This window comes from Martes martes (genome assembly GCF_963455335.1).
Source record: "Martes martes genome assembly, chromosome: 7".
Lineage (NCBI taxonomy): Eukaryota > Metazoa > Chordata > Mammalia > Carnivora > Mustelidae > Martes > Martes martes.
The window spans coordinates 63700702-63724433 of NC_137894.1; the positions used below are offsets into that span (position 1 = coordinate 63700702).

Here is a 23732-nt window from a genome sequence, read left to right on the forward strand (position 1 = left end):
GATTAACTACAAGGACACAACAATTGGACAATGAACTTCTCATCAGCATAATTAAAGGCCAAAACAGTTCTTCAAAGTACTGAGGGAAATAATGGTCAAACTAGACTTCTATCCCTACCTAAACTGAAAGAGAACTAAAGATATCTTCAGACAAAGAAAGACTGATGATTTTCATTCATCTATCCCTGAAGGAGCAAATGAAGGCTTTATTTCAGGAAGTCGGTACTTCTGTATCATTTAGTAATGTTCTTTTGTAAGTGCAGTTTCACTTGGGAAAGCTCAAAAGAAAGGCCAAGGGGTTCAGCTAACATACAGTTTATCAGCATAAAGAAAGAGGCATTCAATTTTCAAAAAGAAAATAAGTTTCTATATTCACTGTGCAATATTATAAATATCTTTATTTTTTTCAGTCATTCAATCCACAATTATTATTATGTTTAAAGATTTTATTTACTTATTTTAGAGAGGAGGTGGGGCAGGGGCAGAGAGAGGGAGAGGGGAGAATCTCAAGCAGACTCCCCACTGAGTGTGGAGATGCCGTGGAGCTCGATCCCATGACCCTGAGACCATGACCTGAGCTGAAATCAAAAGTTGGATGCTCAACTGACTGAGCCACTGAAGAATACCAATCAACAATTTTTATTAATCACCAATCATGGGAGAGGCAGCTTCTCATGACCACATCAGTGAATTTCTGATTCCCTTTAGTTACATGCTTATGTAAGAGAACGCGTTACTGTAACATCAGAAAAATCACTTAGGAACCAACCACAAATAAAATTAAGTCATTTTCGACCCATCTTTCTCTTCAGACATTCCTTGAAGTTTTTCAGTGCATGACTTATGTGACTGTAGGAAGTGGGTCTTTCTTCTTAAGACTAATTTCTATGCTCTCCCAATAATTTTTTAATACTTTAGTCTTTCTGCAAATACAAATCACCTGCAAATTGAAATTAAAATTCTTGTATATAAGATAACAGAATTTCTAGAAATAAATGTGATAATATTACACAAAGCTTTTGACAATGAAGGATTATGCCTGATTACAGACTAGCTCACAGATGAAGAAAGAATCAACAAAGATAATGACATAGTGTAACCAAACCAATGTGAGTTGGCTCCTTGGTGAGTCACAGACAGAAACTATGTCAGGCGAGTTGCCCCACAAAGGAAACTTTATTTGCAACAAATAAGGAGATCATGGGGAATAACTTCCAAAGCCATGACTCCCGAAGCAAGGGTGAATGGGTTCTTTTTATTAAGGGTTAAGATGAATATTTATATAGGGAAGCCTTGTCATCATATGTAGAGGCGGGCATAAGGCCATGCATGCACCTTAAGGAAATATGCCTATACATACATTGTAGGTTATGTAAATGAAGCTTGTGCTCCTCTTTGAAGATTTTATTTATTTATTTGACAGAGAGAGAGAGAACACAAGTAGGCAGAGAGGCAGGCAGAGACAGAGGGAGAAGCAGGCTTCCCCTTGAGCAGAGAGTCTCATGCGGGGCTCGATCCCAGGACCCTGGAATCATGACCTGAGGTGAAGGCAGAGGCTTAATCCTCTGAGCCACCCAGGCGCCCCAGCTTGTGCTCCTCTTTGGATGGAGGTTTTAGAATGATAATAAAGTAAAAGTACTTGTCAATCATTCTAGAGGTTACACCATGGTCTGTCTTCTCAGGCATAAGTCGGGGATTACACTCAAAGCAGTCTGGGTGATCTGGGCTGGATGGATGTCCTGTGGGGCAATCCCTGTTGCTTGAGACTGTTTTCAGTTTCCATTTTCCTGTGCATAGAATCAGCTAGGCTGGGCAGTCTCTGCTGTAGGAGGAGGTAAGTGGGCCTGAGTGCTGGACTCCAAGGCCTCCTTGTTCCCCAGCAGCAGCAGTCCTTGCTGCCTTCCTCCCCACAGGTGAGCCTCCCACCCGCTAAGAATATTTTTCAGATACTGGTTTGGAGTTTGTCAAATTATTAGCCTGTCCAGGCAGGCGCTATCGGGACCCTGTTCATGAGGACACAGAATAGGACTGTTACTTACTAGAGCTAATAAAAATTGACCTTTCTGGAATCCCCAGGGAGGTACTGAAAAAGGGAGGATCTGGAACGTGATTGATTTTTTTTTTCTTCTGATTCCACTCCCCATTTTACATTTAAAATGATTTTAAAAATATTGAACTCATAAAGGAGAGTCCCATCACTGCCCACAAATGATTAACTGGTATGAAAAATGTCCTCCCATAATAAATAATTAGAAGCCTGGACAAAATGTATTAAATGACTGTTTTTGGACGTTAAACAATAATCAGTGAAGGACTGTAACCCCTGAGAGAATGGATGCAAGCAAGGCGAGCCCTAAATCTATCCTCCCTTACTGTTCTGCTACTCAGGAAAGATCCATATCCTCTGTGGCCATACTCCTTGCAGAAGCCAAATTCACTTGCTCTTTCTACTTCCTTACCTTCCATTCATTCCATAGCCAAGTGCCATTTAAGTGTCATCACAACCACCTTATTAAATGCTCTCTCTAAAGGTACACACACACACACACACACACACCAGTCCTTATTTCATCAGGCATCTCTGCAGCCAGACCCTTGAAACAACCCCTTCCCTTTAAAAAACAAAACAAAACAGGACTGGAAGAGATTATGCTGAGTGAAATAAGTCAAACAGAGAAAGTCAAGTATCATATGGTTTCACTTATTGGTGGAGCATAACAAATAATATAGAGGACAAGGGTAGATGGAGAGGAGAAGGGAGTTGAGGGAAATTGGAAGGGGAGGTGAACCATGAGAGACTATGGACTCTGAAAAACAACCTGAGGGTTTTGAAGGGGCGGGGTGGGAGGGTGGGGGAACCAGGTGTTGGGTATTAGGGAGGGCACAGATTGCATGGAGCACTGGGTGTGGTGAAAAAACAATGAATACTGTTACGCTGAAAATAAATAAAAAATTTAATTAAAAAAAAACAACAAAACAAAACAAAACATCTTAACCATTTAAGGTACAGTAGGCTAGTGTTAACCATATGCTCGTTGTTAAGTTCTCTAGAATTTTTTCATCTTGCAAAACTGAAACTCAGACCCACTGAATAACAACTCCTCTCTCCTCCTCCCCGCCAGACCCTGGCAACCACCATTCTACTTTCTGGTTCTATGAATTTGACTATTTTAGATCCCTCATATAAGTAGAATCATGTAGTATTTCTCTTTCTGTGGCTGGCCCATTTCACTCAGCCCCATGTCCTCAAGATTCACCCCGTTATGTAACACATGACAGGACTTCCTCCTTTTTAAAGGTTGAATAATATTCCTTTTTATGTATTTACCATATTTTCTTAATTCACTCATCCACCCATTACATTTAGATTGCTTCCACCTGGCCATTATTTAAAACGCTGCCATGAGCATGGGTGTGCAAATCCCCTCCTTGAAATTCATCTCTGTGTTTTCATTACACCAAACTTTCTTGTTCACCTACCTCTCTGGCTGCCAATTTTCTGTTTGCTTCATTAGCTTTTTTCCCCATCACTTGCTCTTTACTTGTGCTTTACTTTGCTAAGTACATGCAGGGATTTTGTCCATGGACTTTTCTCACTCCCTTGTCTTGATTTAAAAAGGAAATTCAGACTTCTCTCCTTTGCTGAGAGAAATAAAGAACGATTCGCGGGGGTGACTAAGATAAATTCCTCATTTTCATTATAGACTTTGAGGTGGAGGATCTTCTCAGCATTAGGGACCCCGAGGTTGGGGGGTAGGAGGTTCTGAGCCAGTCCTGCCCCCTACTTTGTGCCCACTGGTATTAGGGATGGTAGGTAGGACTGCAAAGATGAGCGCCTCACATGTCTAAGAGGTTCCTCCTTTCTTCCCTTTTCCCCCCTTTCCTGTCTGTCCACAACTCCTCACCCAGCTGACTTGTCCTTGTGTGAATGGGAGCCAGAAAACCTTGAGAACTTCCAACCAAGCAGTGGTTTCTTCCTCGACGCGGACATGGCACAAGAGAAAATGGAACTAGACTTGGAGCTGCTGTGGAGTTCAACCACCACAGATGACATGCTGAGAAGATCCAACAGCGCCCCATTGATCAGTGGGCTTGGTGATAACTCACAGGTGTTCCAAGCTGACATGGTAACTCCAAGAAATGACACAACGCTTATGGCACAACATTGTCTGGTCAATACAATGCCATTGAAATATTCCAAGTCTGTGATTGACATGACCACATTTTCATCTTCAAAAGATTATCCTGGCTGCAAAAGGTTTTTACCACCTTCTCCCATCCCTATCCGTGCTTCCTTTGGTCGCCTTCATCAAATCAAATAGGAGGAAGGCATGAATTTAATGACTAGAGAAGCAATGCATGAATGGGAGGTACAAACCGCACTACAGATAAGTCGGTCTTGGGAAGAGAGTTTGAACATGAGTGACAGTAATTTAGAGAAACCATCTTCAAAGAGCATCGATTTAATTCCAGTATCCCCAGCAGCTCCTCCCACCCAGGGGATTGGGAAGCAATGTTTTCCTCCATCGTTACAAACTTGTGTGAATTACACCACTTTGCCTCCAAGTCCCGTTCCTAGTCCCAAGCAACAATTTCCAATAGGAAGTCAAAACCCCACCAACATTATTAGACCAAGTATCTGTGGACCATTAAAAAGAAAAGGTGAAATGATATTTGAAGATCAGCAAAAGAAACTTTTCCAAGGCACAACCAGTGCCTATTCAACAGTCTGATATGAATGAGTGGGAGAAGAGTTGGCCTAGTCAGATACAGACTCTTCCCAGTCTGCTCGAGGCTTCGCCAACCAAAGAGCCTCCATCTGACACATTAGATCTGTAAAATAAAAGAGGGCACCTTCATTCTCTGACTTTGTTTCCCGCCAGTGATGAAAAGGAAAAGTTTCTCCTTAAGTCTATAGTTCTAATTCTCAACAGTTACGGTGTTTGGGGGTGGGGACATGTGGGGAGGGTTCTCTGAAAAAGAAAAATGGGATAAATTAAAAGCTTTGCGGTCACTTAAAAGAAATGTCTGAGGGACTGCCTGGGTGGCTCAGTGGGTTAAGTGGTTAAGCGTCTGCCTTCAGCTCAGGTCACAATCCTGGGGTCCTGGGATCGAGCCCCACATTGGGCTCCCTGCTCATGCGGAGCCTGCTTCTCCCTCTGCCTGCTGCTCTCCCTACTTGTTCTCTCTCTCTGACAAATAAATTTCTAAAAAAATTTTAGGGGCACAGGTGGCTCAGTCATTAAGTATCTGCCTTCGGCTCAGGTCATGATCTCTGGGTCATGGGATCGAGCCCCGCATTGGTCTCCCTGCTTGGTGGGAAGGCTGCTTTCCCTCTCCCACTCCCTCTGCTTGTATTCCTGCTCTCTCTCGCTCTCTCTCTCTCTCTCTCTGTAAAATAAATAAATAAATAAAATCTTTTAAAAACTAAAAATAAATTTAAAATTAAAAAATAAAAGAAAAAAAATAAAAAGGAAATTCAGGGGCGCCTGGGTGGCTCAGTGAGTTAGGAAGCTGACTCTTGATTTCAGCTCAGGTGGTGATCTCGGGGTGGTGATATGAGCCCCACACATTGGGCTTCCTGCTCAGTGGGGAGTCTACTTGAGATTCTCTCTCTCTCCCTCTGCCCTTCCCCTGCTCTCAAGCATGCTTTCCCTCTAAATAAATAAATAAATAAATAATAAATAGAATCTTTTAAAAAATGGAAAGCTAATTCATAGGCTTTCATTGTTCTTCTAAGCTTCTAGAACTATATTTCTAACAGTTTGCCAAACATTTCCCCCTACGTGTTCCAGTGATAAACTAAATATGTTCAAAATCAAATGCAAATTAACTTGCATTTAGTCTGCTTGTCTACTCTGTCAGCTCTAAGTTATGTTGTAGGAATGCAAAAATGAGTAACTTCACACTTCCTTCCTAAATATGTTCCTCCTCCTGCACTCTGTTTTGTAAATATCATCACCATTCCCAGTCACCCTGGAAAAGGCCTCTTGGTCACCTCACAACTCTTCCCTCTCCACCTCCTATTGATTCTCCCAAACTTCTACTTCTTCTGCCTCCCCTTCTCATTCTTTCTCCCCTGAACCACCACAGCTGCTTCCTAATTGGCCTTCTGCCCAGGGGTCACACAACTGCCACCAGCATGACCCTCCTGAAACACAAATCTGGTCGGTGATGCTCGGTTGCCTATAGGTAATTCTGAGTTCCTGGGTGTGGTCTGGGAGTAAGCAGCATCTGTATGCCTTTCCTGTATCTCCTTTCATCATCCTCCTATTATTCTCCCTGTTTGCTAGGAACATCACGTAATGCTGCTGTTTTCAAACTGCTAGGCTTGCTCAAGCTTCCTAGCCATTCTCCATGCTGTTTTCTCTGCCGGAGACGCTCCCAAATTCTCTCCCGCCCTCCTTCCCCGTGTCCTCTTAGCAAACTCTTCCTCGCATTCAGCTCCTTTCCCCCAACTCTCGGGCAGCCAAAGCTTCCTCTCCACCTTCCCTGGAGATCTGCGTCTAGATCTCTAATCAGAAGCAGTGTGGAGTATCAGGAACAAGCCCAGACTTGATTTCGGTGGCCTGGGACTTCAAGTTCTGATGTTGCCATCTGCTGGTGGTGACAGTTTTGTCTGTCTGAAAATTTCGGTCTTTGTAGGGACCTGCCCTGGGTGGCCTGAGGCTGAGGAGTAGTATCCTATCTCGGCAGTACCATGGAAAAGGTGCTGAAGAAAAGGTGAATTACTTTTCTTCTTGTAAAATTCACTTAGATATGCAAGCATCACCTCAATTTTTACTTATTTTCAAAGCAATTCCTCCTCTAGACATGTCTCCTTCCATCAGTAGCTGTCACTCTTTCGGTCATCCAGGCTGAAAACCTATCATCCTGGATTTCTCCTTATTCTTCATCTGTCCATATTTAACTGGCTACTAGATCCTGCCATTTTTCTTTCCTTCCTCCAACATCCTCGTCTTATATTTGAGAATATCATTGTCTTCTGGCTGGTCCCAAATACCACTTTATCAGTGTCACTCCCTTGTGCCCAAATCCTCAGTGGGTCCATGTTAGCCATGAAATAAAGTCTAAATTCCTTAGTATATTTTAGAACCTTCCACATCTGGCCATACAGTTGCCAGATTTAGCAAATAAAAGTACAGGGTGCCCAATGAATTTTGAATTTTAGATAAACAATTTTTGTGTGTGTAAGTATATCACATGTGATATTTGGAATGTAATTATATGAATAATATATTTGCTATTTATCTGAAATTCCAATTTAACTGGGCATCCTGTACTTTATCTGGCAAACCCATCTGGCCCTAATTTGTCTCTCTTTGGTCCTATACCTCCCTACTTTCTATGAATCTAGGCTACTCATGGTTAGGTTTCATGTTGCTTGTAGCCTATATTTTGGCCTCAGGTGCCCAAGGAAAAGTACAGGCTTTGGAATCAGAAAGATCTAATTTTGAACCTCAGCTTTCTTGCTACCAACCCTATGACTTAGACAACTAACTGAACTTTCCTAACCTCAGTTTTCTCATCTGTAAAATGTGAGTTCTAATACCCCCACACAAGAAAGAGGTTGAGAGGACTGGGTGAGCTATGCAAACGTAGGACAGTCAGGTCTACTGTATGTATTCAACATGTTAGTTTGTTGTCATTGTCACTAGGGTTTATGTAGAGCAGAACTTTGTCAGCTCTTTGGGCCCTCAGTTGTCATGCTGGCCATGATTTGCAAGAAGTAATGTGGTCTGGGTTACATTGAAAGTCACGGAGGATGGTGTGGAAGTCAGGGTGATCTCTCCTGTGTGACCTGCCTTCCCAGATCATGCTCTATGCCTGGTGGTAGGAATGAAGCAAGCTGTTCAGCCGTGGGAATCTGGGGTTAGGGAGCCGAGGGGGCTTGCCAACACTGGGAGCCACGCCGGCCTTTACTGGCTCAACCCTACAAAACCTCCTCTCTTTGCCTTACTCCCTCTCAACCTATATCCCATCACTTTCCTTGTCTTTTTATTTATTGCCAAAAGTCTTTAAAAAGTAGTCATGTTTGCTTTTCACTTCTCCATAAGGCTCAGCTTATACTCTAGTAAGTCTTTTGAAATAGTACTTTCAAGGGTCTTCAGTCACTTCCTGATTGCCAGATTCAGTCTATTCTTTATTGATGTCTTTGAAACTGCTGAGCACTCATCTTCATGTTGACCTTTGAGGCATTGACCTCTTCTCGTCTCCTCTTTCTTCTCTGACTTCTCCTTCCAACACTCTTCTGCCTGCTCCTATGAATGACTCTTCTGAGCAGGATGGTGGTAGAGTATGGAAGCCTCTCAATTCCCTCCCTAAAGTCCACTGAAATAATCAGTAGAGCATGGATATAGGGGGAAATGGTTTATCACTACTGAAAACTAAGGTTGGAATTAATCATCTACAGACTATAAATCCAGAAGAATTATTCTAGCAATAACCATAGGCTTGGATTGAAAAGAGTCAGCAAAGACTGAGGCCGACCCTCTTCTTTGAGGGAGGACAGCTTACCTAGAAGCGAGTGGCAGAACTCCCTGACTGACTCCATCACCACTCCCTACCTTGGAGAGGCAAGGGCAGCTCTGTTCTAGTAGCAAGGAGGTGAGGTGGGTGGAGGGGCCTGCTGAGAAGCCTACTACCAGAAGTACTTTCTGGCCTTTGTGGACCTCTGACAAGGAACTCCACTGCTAGCTTCCAAGGACAGGTTTGCTATAGTCTGAAGCAAGCTTTAAACAGAAAGCTGAGTACTGTGTGTGTCTGAAGGCCTGGGTGTCCTTTTCCAGAGCCTTACAGCAGTGCGCAAAGCTTCTAGCTGTGGCTCAGCCTTCCTTTTCATTCACAGCCCTGGCTGGTGATCTCAGTACTCATGACCTCCAGGTGCACCAGCCTCACCTCCAGATTTAGTCCAAACTCTGCTATTTGCCCATGCCCACCCCCTATGCCTCTGCCTGACCTTCCCTGGTTTTCCAACTCCCATTGGCCTTTTGACCAACCCAATCCCGTCTGTCAGGGATGTCACTTCAGCTCAAATAAACACTAAAAAAATATGTGTGTCCAAAGAGGCAGGCCTATGGTCTGGTTTTTAAAATCCCTGCCTCCTTTAATACTTTGCTTGGAAGGTGGCCCACCAAGCCACAGTCTGAGTTCAAAAGAAAAATCCCTTGGAAGATTACGATGCCACAGCAAAGCAACTTCAACAATTGCTCACTTTAAGATATTTCCCCAAGCACCATCCCAGGTTATAGAGACATAATTTGGCTAGTAGGTTGATAAGGATAGATAGCACTTTCTAAGGCGAGGAAGTGAACTACATACAGCCAGCAGCAGAATGAATGAATTTATACTGTCTGAATTTCAAGCCATTTGTGAAAATGCACCTGGCCTCTCTGGGGGAATAGCCAAATATAAAACAAATACATCTTTGCTTCTAAGGGAATTAAATTCCATTGTTGGAGTTTTGCATGCAGTGAAGGGTGGGTGTCAATAAAAACACTTCCTTCCTCTCCCCAGTTCAGAATCAATTGAAAGGCAAAGGAAGTTGGTCAAATGGATATTTGTAACATGAGAGAAAATGTCCTTCAATCTCTGCCATTCTCCTTCAATCCCGCCCCCCATCCCCCATCTTCTCTTCCTTTTCACTCTCTTTCCTTCCTGGCAGAGAGGCAGTGAGGCAGGGGTGGGCAGAGTGGTGGTGAGCTGCATGGAGGTGATTTGGCAGCATGCCCACCTACACCCAAGGACACAGGACACTAAAGTGGAGAGGAAGGAATTGCGCAGAAGCACGTTGATGTTGTGCCCACAGGTTCCCAAGAACGAAGAGGTGGTGTACGTAGCAGTTAAACAGAGCAGCAACCAACATGGCTGGGAGACTATTTACACTGAGCAAATAAGAAAATTGACTGAGCAGATAATTCAATACATTTAGGATGAGAGAGCCAAGTTTTCACCATTGGAGAAGGTAAAACATGGAAGGAGGCAAAGTTTGAAAGAACCCTGAAATGTATTAGTATTAGAAGTACTGACATAAATTCAGGGATATGTATATACATACATACATATACTTCCTAAGTCTGTCCACTGAAAAAAGTCTGGAAGCCATGACACTCCAGTAACAATGAGCACATCTAGTAGCCAGATCTTGGTTTTCCAATACCATCCTTCTCTAAAATACCAGGACTCCTTGGAGAGATGGCTGATTCCAGGGCTGGGGTAGATAATAGACCGAAAAAAATAAAAAAATCCTGGAATAGCTTGGTTCAGAAAGCAAGAAAGTATTCACAAAATGATGAAGACCTGTCAGAGGTCATAGCAGCCCCTTAATGGAAGTCCCATCAGCCAACCTGGATCAATTTATGCATGAAAATAATGATACCAATTTATTATAACCAGTGAATAAAATAGGAGGCCATGAGTCCACACTAATATACATTAGTAAATGAAAGAATAAATGGGGAGGAGGGAAAGCTCTTCCTAACAGTAAAATAGCAACTAATAAACGCAGCAGGAATGCAGGTAGTAGAAACATTCAGGCCAACATTCAGGTTCACTGTCAGGGATGGCTAGGATTGTTAATGGGAGATTCGATGGCGTAATTTTGTAACACATCCTCACAGAGTACTAATCAACTACAAAGGGAAATGGTGACTTCCCAGTAGGGAAAACTACAGATGCCAATGTGACCAGGTGATTCACATGACCATCACCAGAGGTGGGATGGATTAACAACACAAAGCCCGTCTCAATCCTAAAAAGCACAGCATCATTTCTGAGGCATTCCTGCCAAGAAAGCAAGGCCCAAGCGTTAGATGTGAGGGAACGTCAAGCTGACTAAGGCTAAGGATCATCTTTCTGGAGTATAAGGCCTGTATTCTTTAAAACTGTCACAGGCATAAGAAGTAGAACAGTTGAGGACATGAAAGGCAGGGAAAGGGGAGAACAGTTCCAGACTGGACGAGGCTGAAGACACTTGACAACAGCAGTGTATGTTTCTAGAAGGGACAGTGTGCCAGAAAGGAAGAAGAGTTGTTGGGAGAGTTGGTGAGATTTGAATGGAGCTGGGGTGGGGAGGTGCACGAGTCTGTGAATTGGGTGATGGTGTTGTATTAATGTTGGAGGGTTATGTGGTGAGTAGTAGCAAAGTGTCCTTGATTTGGGGAAATAGACACTGAATATTTAGGGGTGATAGGACTTCATGGATGCAACTTGTTCTCAAAAGTCTCAGAAAACAACTACTTGTTTTATATATGTACATAATTAAATATAATATATATAAATATAATAAATATATATAGCACATACACACACAGATTGAGCCTATGTGATAAGACGTTTACAATTAGGAATCTGGATGGGGGAGGTATTCTGATAGTTTGAAAATAAAATCAAATTTATTTTCAACAAAGTTAATTTATCAATTTCAAAAATATATATATTTTTAAAATGAACTAAAAGGAATGTCAGCTTTTTTCTTTTCTTTCCTTCTTTCCTTTTTTTTTTTTTTTTTTTAAACTGATGAGAGCTAAATTGAAGAACATACAGCACTTTTCCACCCAGGACAAACACCTGAGGACAACCTCACACCTTTCCTGCAGGAACAGTCTCTTTACTATACAGACTTAAACACTGGCATCCTGAGATCAGGTTGAGTCCCAAAGAGGATGAAGTTAGAGGCTGAGCCTTATATTCCCTGTCCCTTCTCCCAAACTCACCATTTGCGTGAGTCTCTGCCCAGCATATCCCAAATACAAATACCCAAAGAGGAGTGAGGGAGGGAACCTCTTCCTAGCTTAAGTCTCTCTACTTAGAAACACAAAGACTGAACATAAGTGTTATCCCTCAAAAGCCTTGTTTTGAGGAACATCCTGTTTTTCAGATGTTGGTGGGTTCCCCAGGAGCTCCTCAATTATCTTGGGGTGCATCGAGCCAGGCAGTTGCCTGGGGATTCTCTTCTCTAGTCCTAAACCGTCCACTAGGACCAAACATGTTGTTCTTACCATGGGTGTGAATGCTTTTACAGTTGATTCTGCTTCCTTACTATCTGCAGGTGCTGTCAACTCTCAGGTGAGCAACTCTGTGCCAGGTTCAAAATCAGAACCACACTAGGTCATCTCCCCCATACCAATTCCCATCTGGGAAAGGCCTACTTCTTTCCTAGTTCTCAGGCCACATGGGAAACCTCTCCGAGGAAGTCAACCTGCTTGGGCAATCACTGGGCCTTAGTCTGTAGTGGCTCCTGAGTCATTTTTTGATGTTTCAGTCTGACCAGGGAATCAGTTCCATCTTTCTGCCTCCATCTGCCCAAGCTAGGCCACCAATAGCTACTAGGGGAGTCCTCCCAGATCCCAGCCAGCACTTCCCCTTCTTTGGAATTGGTCTTTCCCCTTTGCCCTTCTGCCAGTCATCTCCCCACTAGCATTCAGTCAGCACGTTTTAATTAGGTTTATATGTATTTAATTGGTTTAATTAGGTTTTATACATTCTCAATTTACAAATGAGGAAAGTGATGTTTAGAGAGGTTTAAGATGCTTACCTAAGATCAACAAGTGAAGACATGGCAGAGCCAGGACTTATACACCCTCTGACTACACAAGTTACACCCTACATCTCAATCAGTGAGGTGTTCAAGGCTCCACCTCTTTGGTTTCTCACCTCTTCCCCAACACACCCGCTCTGTCCTCCTGTCACTGTAGTTAGTGCTCTGAATCACCAGCACACTCATTCCTCCACTTTATCCATGCTCCTGTTTAAGTCTCAGAGGACTCTTTCTCATTCCTCATCTATAGAAATATCACTCCGTTTTAATTTTTTGATTATCTTATTATTATTATTATTATTTTAAAGATTTCATTTATTTGATAGAGAGATCACAAGTAGGCAGGTAGAAAGAGGGGGAAGCAGGCTCCCCGCTGAGCAGAGAGCCCAATGTGGGGCTTGATCTCAGGACCCCGAGCTCAGGACCTGAGCCAAAGGCAGAGGCTTAACCCACTGAGCCACCAGGTGCCCCTATTTTATTATTTTTTTAAAAATTCATTTATTCATTTGCTAGAGAGAGAGAGAAAGAGAAAGAGGGAGAGCACAAGCAGGGGGAGCAGCAGGCAGAGTGAGAAGGAGAAGCAGGCTCCCTCCTGCGCAGGGAGCCCGATACTGGACTTGATCCCAGGACTCTGGGATCATGACCTGAGCCAAAAGCAACCGCTTAACCAACTGAGCCTCCCAGGCATCCCTCACTCCTGTTTTTAAAGCATATATAACTTAAATATAAATTATTGCATTAGTTTGCACTGCAGAAGACTCAGGAAAAATAACATTGAGGTTAGTAAAATCCTGAAGGAACATGGACTTGTTTACTAAATTCTACAATGTTAAAAGAAGGGGATATGTCATAGAGCTTCAAGAAGACAGTCTGGGGGCATGTAAGGAAGGACCACATGAAACTGAGTGTTAAATTAATGAAACATGTTATTCAAGGTATGATAAATCTGAAAGATCAGCCACTAGCATTGATTGAAACTTAGCTCAAAGCCAGTCCCAGGAGGTAAAAGGAAGAGCCTATGGTTTAAATGGAGAGACATGTGCTTAAGCACACAATTACAATACATTATGACATGTGCTGTGATTTGGTACTATGGGTGCTTTGGGTGGGTCTGGCTAAGGAAATCAGGTAGGGCTTTATAGGTCATGCTATACTTACTTCCAGAGAAGGAACAGGAATTTCTCAGATAGGTAAGTGGCAGCAGGGAGAGAAAGATCTTCTAGGCAGATCAGGCAGGAGTATAAAAGCATGGTAATATGAGAGAGTATGAAATTTGCCTTTGATATTTCTAGAGCAAAGGTGAGTGTGTGCACGTGTGCAAATCATGCACATGTATGTGTGTGTGATTGTGAGACGTTCATGAAGTTTGGGTGGCTGAAGAGTTCTAGGAAATAAGGCTAGGAGGGTGGTGTCAGCTTTTAACATGAAGGGCTGATGTGAAATGTTAATGAGTTTCACTCTTTTCTCTATAGATTTGAATAGCTGCATGATCAGATTTTCTTTTTGGAAAGATCATCTTGGTTGCAGTGTGGGTAGTGAATTAAAGATAGTCGAGTCTAGAAGTAGAAAGTCCAGCAAGAAGGTTACTATAGTAGTTCAAGTGAGAGATGATGAGGGCTAGTGTGGTAGAAACTGCGGTGCTCTGCCCAGATCGCCTTTCATCAAGTGGGGGACCCCATCCCCAGCAGTGACTGTGGATGCTGATAACTCACAGCTGCCCCTTTCTCCAGAGAAGCACCCACCGCTGACTGCAGCTACCCTACCCAGAAAACAATCTGTGATGCGCCCCTGCCAACCACTGCCCTCCGTCAGTGACTGCTAGAGGTCTACAAGGGATTGGCCCTCTTGCCTGAAGGGGGCATAATTCCGCTGTGTGGTTAATGTTTCAAGTCCTTCACCTGTGGATCAGGCCAGGCTAGACTTTACCTGAGACAAATGATAGGTTCCTTTCCTTTCCCTAGTCTGCTTCTCTCCCTCCCTGATAGGTTTTTCTTAAAACTCATTACCTCAAGAGATCACGTACACCCAAAATCCTCGTTTGGACTCTCCTTCTAGAGAACCAGACCTAAGACAGCAAGTATTAACTGTTTATAAGGATGGCGATGCTTGATATACTGAACCAAGTAGAATTAGTATGATTGGCCACTAATTAGATGAATGATAAGAAAGTGTGAGGGGAGAAAAAGATCTGGAATGTTCTCTAATTCTAGCTTGAGTCTAAGGGTGTACTATTCATTCACTGAAATATAAAGGAATAGTTCTGGGGTGGATGAGGGTGGAGATAAGTAATTCGGTTTTGGATAGGCTGGGTTAGAGACACCCAGGATATCCAGGCAGAAATAAAGAAGGCCATTAGAGGTTAGAGTTCAGAATAGGAAATCAGAGTTGGAGATGTAGATTTGGGAGTCAACAGCAAATAAATGAGTCACAATAGAGATCTTATGTTCACTATCTTGGCTTCATACTGGGAAAGTTATAGGATGCTATCCTATTGAATTTCCAGTTTAACATCAGGGATGGTAATCTAGTTCTCCAATCCAATTTAGTTCTTTTGGTCCATTGTTAGAATTCTTAGCTGGATAATCTTGACCTGGCTTTTTTTTTTTTTTAATTCTTTTGTTCCTGTTGTGGCTTTCTGTCATCATTAGGGCCAAATGTAGTAAATGAATAATATAAAAATAACCACTTTGTTTACCATGAGTTATAGTCACATCACTGATGTGTATTATGACCAAATGAAAAAAAATGCAGAGTGTTTCTTAGTCGTTTTTTTCAGAGCTAGATGCGCCTAAGGTTCCATAATGAAGGCCATTAACATCCTGAATCTGAAGGAAGAATGATTTTTTTTTTTAAAGATTTATTTATTTATTTATTTGTCAGAGAGAGAGAGAGGAGTGAGAGTGAGCACAAGCAGACAGAGTGGCAGGCAGAGGGAGAAGCAGGCTCCCTGCCGAGCAAGGAGCCCGATGTGGGACTCGATCCCAGGACGCTGGGATCATGACCTGAGTCGAAGGCAGCTGCTTAACCAACTGAGCCACCCAGGCGTCCCAGAAGAATGATTTTTATGCAATCGATCACTAGTAGACATTTAACCTCAGTCTTATCCTCTCTCCCTCAAAAGTAAAGAGATCTGAGGATACAACTCAACTTAATGATGGAGGCCCGCCAAAGAAATTGCTTGGCAAAGCATGAACTGAATTGCAGCAAAGCCTGTGGAGAGTTTCCCAACAGGGGCAAGAGTTAGGCATGAAGCATGGGAGAAGACAGGAAAGAAACTAGTTCTCCTAACACATCTTCCAGAGTTCCTTACTAGTGTAATTTGAGGTAGGAAAGGGAAAATACATTTTTTACTCACTCAGCCATTGCTGAAGTCTTCCCCTCCAGCTACATAAGATATTGACACAGTTTTGTTGCTCTGTATTTGCAATTCAGCATTCTCTTAAGGGCACCATCATTTTCTAGTCCTTAAATGGAAATGAGTTTAATGTTTAATGTTTAATTGTTTAATGTTTAATGTTTAAGTAGACCACTGTGCCTAAGACCAATTCATTTCTGTACCATTTCTTATTCAGACTACCTTTTTATTGGCAAAGCGAGCTGAGTTCCTACTCTACAATTTACCAAGATCTTTTATTAGAAAATGTTAAGTTTAGTCTTGTTCACTGTATCCTAATAATGAAAACTTACTGAACAATAATATTGGGAACTGTCCATGGGCCTTATCTAAACTTGTATTTGAAATGATAAATACCATAGCAAATAAATTTTTAACAGTTTTGTTCCTGGCCATTCTATAAATTACAAAGAAATATGGTATGGTGAGTAATAGCACTTGTAGAGAAAAGCTCTGTTTCTAGAAATTTTGACAGTGAACTGAGATTTATGTGGCTACTCAGTCATGTGAAAGGTGCATATAAATTTAATGGGCAAGGTTTTTTTCCCTCCTCCCCCCATTTTGCATAGCTACTATATATCTCCTTAAATATTAATACAGAAACAAAAATACTGTCTATTTACAAACCCTAAGCAATACCCAGGCTCCTTTTCAGGACACCCGGCACTCCTGTGATACATTCTCTTGAAACAAACATAATACTGTATTTTAGTATTATATTAGAGAGCTCTGTTTTCCACATTTTAGTAAGAGATCATTTAATAGTTTTTCCTCTTAATATTTTAGCAAATTGCCTTTAAAGAATGATTTCAAAAAAATATCCATAGGGATGCCTGGGTGGCTTAGTTGTTAAGCATCTGCCTTCTTCTCAGGTCATGATCTCAGGGTCCTGGGATTGAGTCCCACATGGGACTCGCCATGGGACTCACTCCCACTCACCCTGCTTGTGTCGCTGGCTCTCTGTCAAATAGATAAAATCTTAAAAAAAAAAAAATCCATATGCTGTATATACACGTAAGGAATCCACCTTGTCCTCCCAATTCACCAAGCTCAGAGAACATAGAGCCAAAACAACCTCTCGGTCTTCTTTCCCATCCTCACTCTTCCTCCTCCATGTCTTCTAAATCTGACCCAGGAAGAGGTAAGCCTCAAAACTTTTCTTCTTGAGTTGCAGTGGCATTTATCCTAGGGTCCCAAAGGCAGTTGTTACAGTTTGGTTTAATGGAACCCGACTACCTGGTTCTACTCTAACTGCCACTTAATAGCTGCAATAATAGCTGATCTTGAGGAAGATACCTAACTTCTCTGTAACTGAGTTTCCTCATCTGTAAAACGGGGATAACATATGTCTACCTTACAGAGAAATGAGCTAATTCTTACAAAGCATCTTAGAATAGTAGCTGTCGCACAGTAAGTTTGGAGTATTAGCCACTACTAGTACTATCATGGACCTCAGTCCATGGTGGCGAATCAGTCTGTTGGACTTTAGAAATCTGGCCAAAACACAATGAACAAGAAGAAAGTTTGGAGAGAGGAAAGGCCGGCTTTCCAATTCGGTCTCCTATTTAAAGCAAATCTGAGTGCAGTCAAGAAACAGGGCAGATACTAGGAACGCCGCCTGCAAAACAGACTGCAAAGTTGGAAAAGGTACAGCGAACCCGCGCAAACCCCCGCCAGGACCGAGACAAACCCCTAGCTGCCAGACTTGCGGGTGAAAGCGGTCCCTTCCGGGCGAGGGGCGGAAGTGGTCCGGACACGCCCAGGTTGGTAGCGGTGAACTACGAGTCCCGGGAGGCGCCCCCTGGGGACCAATCGCTCTCGGGTTCCGCCTTCAGGGGGTGGGAGAACCGGGACGTCACGCACCTTGGGCGGGGCCTCTGGGCCTCGGATCCTGCTCAGGTAGGTGAGCCAGAGTCAGCTGGACGAGGGTGAGAGCAGGCTAAGGTTCGCAACCCGACGGGGGTAGAAGCGGGCAAGAGGTGAGATAGGAATGTCGGAGATGAGAAGTAGGAAGCAATAGGGAAGAAAGAGATAGTGGGAGCTTGAGAGGGGCTGAAGAAATGGGGACCGGGAGGGAGAGATGTAGGGGGAGCGGCGCGGTGAGGGGACTTACGGACAAGGAAGGGAGAGCGCCAGAGGGACGCTGAATGGGTAAAGGGAAGAATAGGATAACCCACCCCAGGATGGGTAGCCTAGGGGTTCAAGCTGAGTGGGGCAGCAAAGCCAAGCCTGGGAGTGTGTCGGCAGTCCGCTGTCGCCTGGGCATCTGATCACCAGTTTAGGGCCCCGTTTGCATCAGACTGACGCGTGCACATTAATTTGAGTGGAGAGGTGATATCAGGTCCTTGAAGAGGTGACTGATAACACAGAATATTCCTTAGCCCCACTGAATGGGACTGTCATTCTTATCAAAGGGCTGGGCCTAGACAACCAGATAAGCATATTCATCCTCTAAATTACTGCAAGATCACCTGCGCATCCTCCAGTTTGGAGAAAGGCATGTCTCTTCCTACCTCTGCCTTTACAGGATACCTGGCACTTTGACTTATGTGACATATTCTCTTGATGTGAACTCCCTGAATTTTCTACTGTTTCTACTGAATTTTCCTCTGCCTTTCTGATAACATTTCTTTCATAACTTTCATGTTATTTTCTGTAGTAGTACCTCCTTCCATCCCACTGCCACCTAAAAAGCCTAGCCTTGATCTCTAGACTTGTAGACTGGTAAAGCAGGAATGGGCCTTCTGAGATAATGTAGTAGGGATGTGTCATTTTTAGGTAAAACAACAACAACAACAACAAAAACCCCGTAAAACCCTGAGACTCATGAAGTGAGTGAAAGTGATATGTATTGAGACCTTAGTAAGTACTAGATACTGTGCCGCTTATATGTTCTTCAAAAACCTAGGGCGTAGGTGCTTTTGTCCCCTTTTTACAAATGAAAAAATAGGCTAAGAGTGATTAACTTCCTAATTTGTGCTAAAGCTGGAATTTGATCTCAGGAAATCTGACTTTAAAACCCATCTGCTTAACTAGTTGAGTAAAAAGGAATATTAGATAGTGGTAGGATATAGTAGGATATATTAGATAGTGATACCAATTCAGTTGAATGCTTTTTTTTTTTCTTTCAGCCACATCACAGTTTCCATTTAAGTCTAAAGCTTTTTTTTTTTCCAAGTTCAGTTATCTATACTGTATATGAATGGCATATAAACCTACTTCACTACCTTGAGTTCCTTCTGTCAGATTGCTTCTATAAAACATTTAAGTTTCAAGAAAAATTATATTTTGAGGTCCCTGCTAAGTTAGGGAATGCTGACTTTACAGCTCTGACTATAGTAGTAGATTTTGCCATGGCTACTGTAGAATAGGCAATTAGGCAGGGGTGGGAGGAAGTTGAGAAATACAGCCGGAAATTATTGGAATGATAGCTGTTAGCACTTCAGGGCTTACACTATTGACTTTCCCTCAACTCAAGGCCTCCAGAGTTTTAGGTGTGGCTTGGGCAAGCTCTAAACCTAGAAATAATCATCTTATACTCTAGGTACTAACTTCTGCTTACTATATCATGAGGCTGGAGCTGCTCAACTTCCATTACCATTTTTCTTTAATGTGCAACTCTCAACACAATGAGCAGTGCCATAATTTCTGTTATCTCATGAAATTATGCAATAAACCCAAATCCTTATCACATAGAATTTCTTTTCCATGTTATTCATGGCCTTCTTTTTAAAAAGACTTTATTTATTTGAGAGAGTGGGAGAACACAAGCCGGGGAGAGGCAGAGAGAGAGGAAGAAGCAGACTCCCCACTGAACAGGAGCCCAACAATGGACAACACGGGGCTAGATCCCAGGATCCAGCCAAAGGCAGATGTTAACTGAGACACCCAGGTGCCCCTATTCATTGCCTTTTTATAATTTATCACTTTTTCCTTTTTTTAATTTTTATTTATTATTATTTTTTTAGAGAGAGCAAGCATAAGCAGGGGGGAGGAGCAGGCAGAGAGAGAGGGAGATGCAGACTCCCCACTGAGCTGGGAGCCTGACACAGAGTGTAATCCCAGGACCCTGAGATCATGACCCAAGTTGAAGGCAGATGCTTAACCGACTGAGCCACCCAGGCACCCCTCAAAGATTTTATTTTTTAAGTAATCTTTATACCTAAGGTGGAGCTAGAACTTAACAATCCTGACATCAAGAGTCACATGTTCTACCGACTGAGCCAGCCACATGCCCCAATTTATCATTTTTTCTATTTATAATTAGTTTATCTTTCCAAGAGCAACCTTCAGTCATGAAGCAGTACCCTAATGCTGTATTTTAATCCCCAGAAATTAGCATGATATATGTATCTTATATGTATTATATATATATTTGTTTTGAATTATGTAATACCTGAATTAATGTTTATTATAAAAAATTAAAATGATAGTTATACAGAGTAAATGAGAAAATCTTCTTTTACCCTATACTTGCAATCCCACTCATTTTCCTGAAATAGTCACTGTTAATAATTTGGTATACGGTGTGTCATCTGTGCATTTACTTAAGTGTTTATGCACACACACACACACACAGTTTTTTAAAAACATAGATGTTTTATCAGCTAGAGTCTCAGGAGACAGAAACCACATGTTCAAGAGGGAAAGTTTAATATAAAGAATTATTCACTGGTAATGGAATTAACTACTAAGAGGGTAAAAAGAGTTCTAAAACAATACAATAGCAGATTTAGGGAGCAGCCATTACGTCTAAGGTTGAGACAAAGTGCTCAAGGAAGGAATTCATTTGGAAGAGGAAATTTTCCCCAAGACTGATGATTGGACTTTATGGGAGAGTATATGACAGATGATGTCACTGGATGATGAAGTTTGATGAATTGCTATCAGTTGGGACGGGCATGCAGGAAACTGCAGGCTGGACTGCTGAGTTGGGAGTGCTGACAAACTCATTTGGAAACTACTGAGAATCTGGAAGCCTGCTCACAAGGATGCTAGTGGAATTAAATGGAAAGACACAGGCATACTGTTGAAACTCACTAGGAAGCTGCCTGGGTGGAGTGCTCTTGAAACTTAATGGCAGGCATCACTGGGTATTTCCCCAATACAAAGAAAAAAAATGAGGAAAACACTCAGAAACAAGGAAGAGAATCGATTCCCTGTAGTGTCTCTCTGTATCCCATACTGATAAAACTTAAAATTGTTTCAGCTGACAAAGGAAAAACATTTGTAATACATAGTATCACAAAACAGGGCTGTGAAGGATAGATTTAGAGCTTAGGGGCAATAAATCGATAACTGGCACAGATACACAACTAACTTTTTTTTACTTCTTAGAGAATTTTCCATATTGATACATATAGATATTATTTCTGATGATTGACATAATTCCATGTGTCTTCATTTCATTGGTGGACATTAGATTATTTCCAGTTTTTCACTGCTAAATGGTGAATATCCTTATACATATCACTTTGTGTGTATGGCAACTGTTACCTTTTGGATTGATTTCTAGAAGTGAAGTTGCTGGATCACAGGATATACGTGTTTTAAAGTTTGGTAGGTGTGATTTTTTTTTTTAAGATTTTATTTATTTGACAGATCACAAGTAGGCAGAGAGGCAGGCAGAGAGAGAGGCTTAAGCAGGCTCCCCGCTGAGCAGAGAGCCTAATACGGGCTCGATCCCAGGACCCCAGGATCATGACCTGAGCCGAAGGCAGAGGCTTTAACCCACTGAGCCACCCAGGCGCCCCAGGTGTGATTTTCTTGTGTGTGGTAATGCTAATTCAGTCAAATTTTCCCCAAAATGGACATTATAAACTGCCGCTTCTGGTCAGGGTCGGAACGGGAGAAGAATTAGGCACAAACAAGTCAGCTGCAAGAGACTGGGAACAGGGGACGACAGTCGAAAAGACTGCTGCCCCAAGCAATTCCAGAGTCTCACTTTTATTAGATAGAAACAATAGCCAACAGGAGAACCAATGAAGGTCAAACATTAGTCACGTCTCGTGGACAAACAAGAAGGAGAATAAAGTTTATAGTTAACCAAGCACATTCAAAGGACTCATCTAACTAACAACGGGAACTTCTGGGAAGAGGAAGGAGCAATAACGGAAAAGGGAAGCAGGTGGGTATTTCGTTCCATCTTGAGCTGACCGGGCGTTCCCGGGTGCTCGGCTTCCCTGAAGCTGGCGGCGTTCCACCCTGGGCGGGGTGGGCGTTCCCGGCTTCCCGGCTTCAGTGAAGGGGCGGCCTTCCGCCCTGAGCGAGCCAGGCATCCCCAGCTGCCCAACTTCACGGTTGTATATCGTCCTTCTCCCCAAAGACCTGTTGCCAGTATATGTTTTTCTTAAGGCCATATCTAAATGTGCTTGGTAACTAATAAACTCCTCCAGGGGCTATAGTTTAAGTAACACATTGTTCCGAGGGGCAGTAGCAATAAACCTTTCCCTTTTTTGCCAATCTGATGGGCAGAAAATGATACCGTTATTTTAATTTGTATTTTCTTGATTCTTAATGGGCCTGAGCATCTTTTCATATGTCTTTGGCTATTTGTTTTTCTGTCATTCTGTGAACGTTGTAATTTTTGTAATAATTCAGCGTCAAAGCACATAAAGCACAAGTGGTGGTGGTTAACACATACTGAATACCACTTATATGCCAGGCACTGTTCTAAGGGCTTTGCTTGTGTTAACTTAAGCAGCCTCCCAGCCGTTACCATCTGAAATAACTGCTGTTCATAGTTGGGTGTGCAGTCTTCTAGATTTTTTTTCTAGGCTAACACAAACATTATAGAGTTTTGTTCCTTGGGGCTTTTTGATTGTGGTTTCACAAAAATGGAAACCCTTCCCCATATCTTGGTCTACAATATGCTTTTCCCCTTACTTCGTTATGTTTTGGACCTCTTTCTAAACCAATGTATAAAAATCCACCTCACCCTTTTTTTTTTTTTCACCTCACCCTTTTAAATCTCTCCATAATATTTCATTATATGGTTTCCATAGATTATCCATTCCCATACTAGTGAATATTTACTTTGAATCAGTTATTTTTCTAAGATAGTGCTGCAGTGAACGTTTGTAAGCATAACTTCATACACTCATTCACTTAACCTGTCAAACTTTTCTGAGAATAAAATGTTAAATTACTGCAGGGGTGCCTGGGTGGCTCAGTTGGTTAAGCATACAACTCTTGAGTTTGGCTCAGTTCATGATCTCAGGGTCCTGAGATCAAGCCCCATGCTGGGCTCTGCTTTTAGCATGGAGTCTGCTTGAGATTCTCTTCCTCTCTATCTGCCCCTCCCCATGCTAGTGCATATGTGTACTTTCTCTCTCTCTCTCTCAAACAGAATAAGTCTTTAAAAAAAAAAAAGTTAGATTACTGCTTCATAAATCCTCAGATTTTCCTGTTGTTCAAGTCATAGAGTTTGAAAGCACGCATACTATAAGTACACACTGTACCTTGTATACATAAATGTATAGTGGTAATACAATTCAGGTTTCCTCTCAAATTACTTAGATTGGTATAAGTCTTAAAGCTTTAGTAGTCTCTGTTAAGTATTTACTATCTTCCTATCTCACATTGTATCTCTGTAAGTCCTAATCCTTACTGCAATGGTTTGTCATTTCTAGTCTACTCTGTAACCACTTTCACACCAATCTGAGTTATCTCTTACAAGTTTCCTAGGTCCTCAGAAAAGCAGAGTTCTTTCCGGTCTCTGTTCCACTTAGGTTTGTTGCCCTTTAGTATCTTAGTGAACTTAAAATGATAAGCACATGTCTCACCTGCCCAACCAGCATT

The 23732-nt window shown here is 42.3% G+C and overlaps 1 protein-coding gene across 1 annotated transcript; it reads left to right on the forward strand.

Annotated features, from left to right (window-relative positions):
- Positions 1 to 3989: 3989 nt before the first annotated feature.
- Positions 3990 to 6510, forward strand: LOC308346664 (P2R1A-PPP2R2A-interacting phosphatase regulator 1-like; the record flags this gene model as incomplete). Its single annotated transcript, XM_080809715.1, has 3 exons — positions 3990 to 4127; positions 4500 to 4635; positions 6470 to 6510. 3 exons carry the CDS (start codon positions 3990 to 3992, stop codon positions 6508 to 6510), a joined length of 315 nt encoding a protein of 104 aa, XP_080665841.1.
- Positions 6511 to 23732: the final 17222 nt, after the last annotated feature.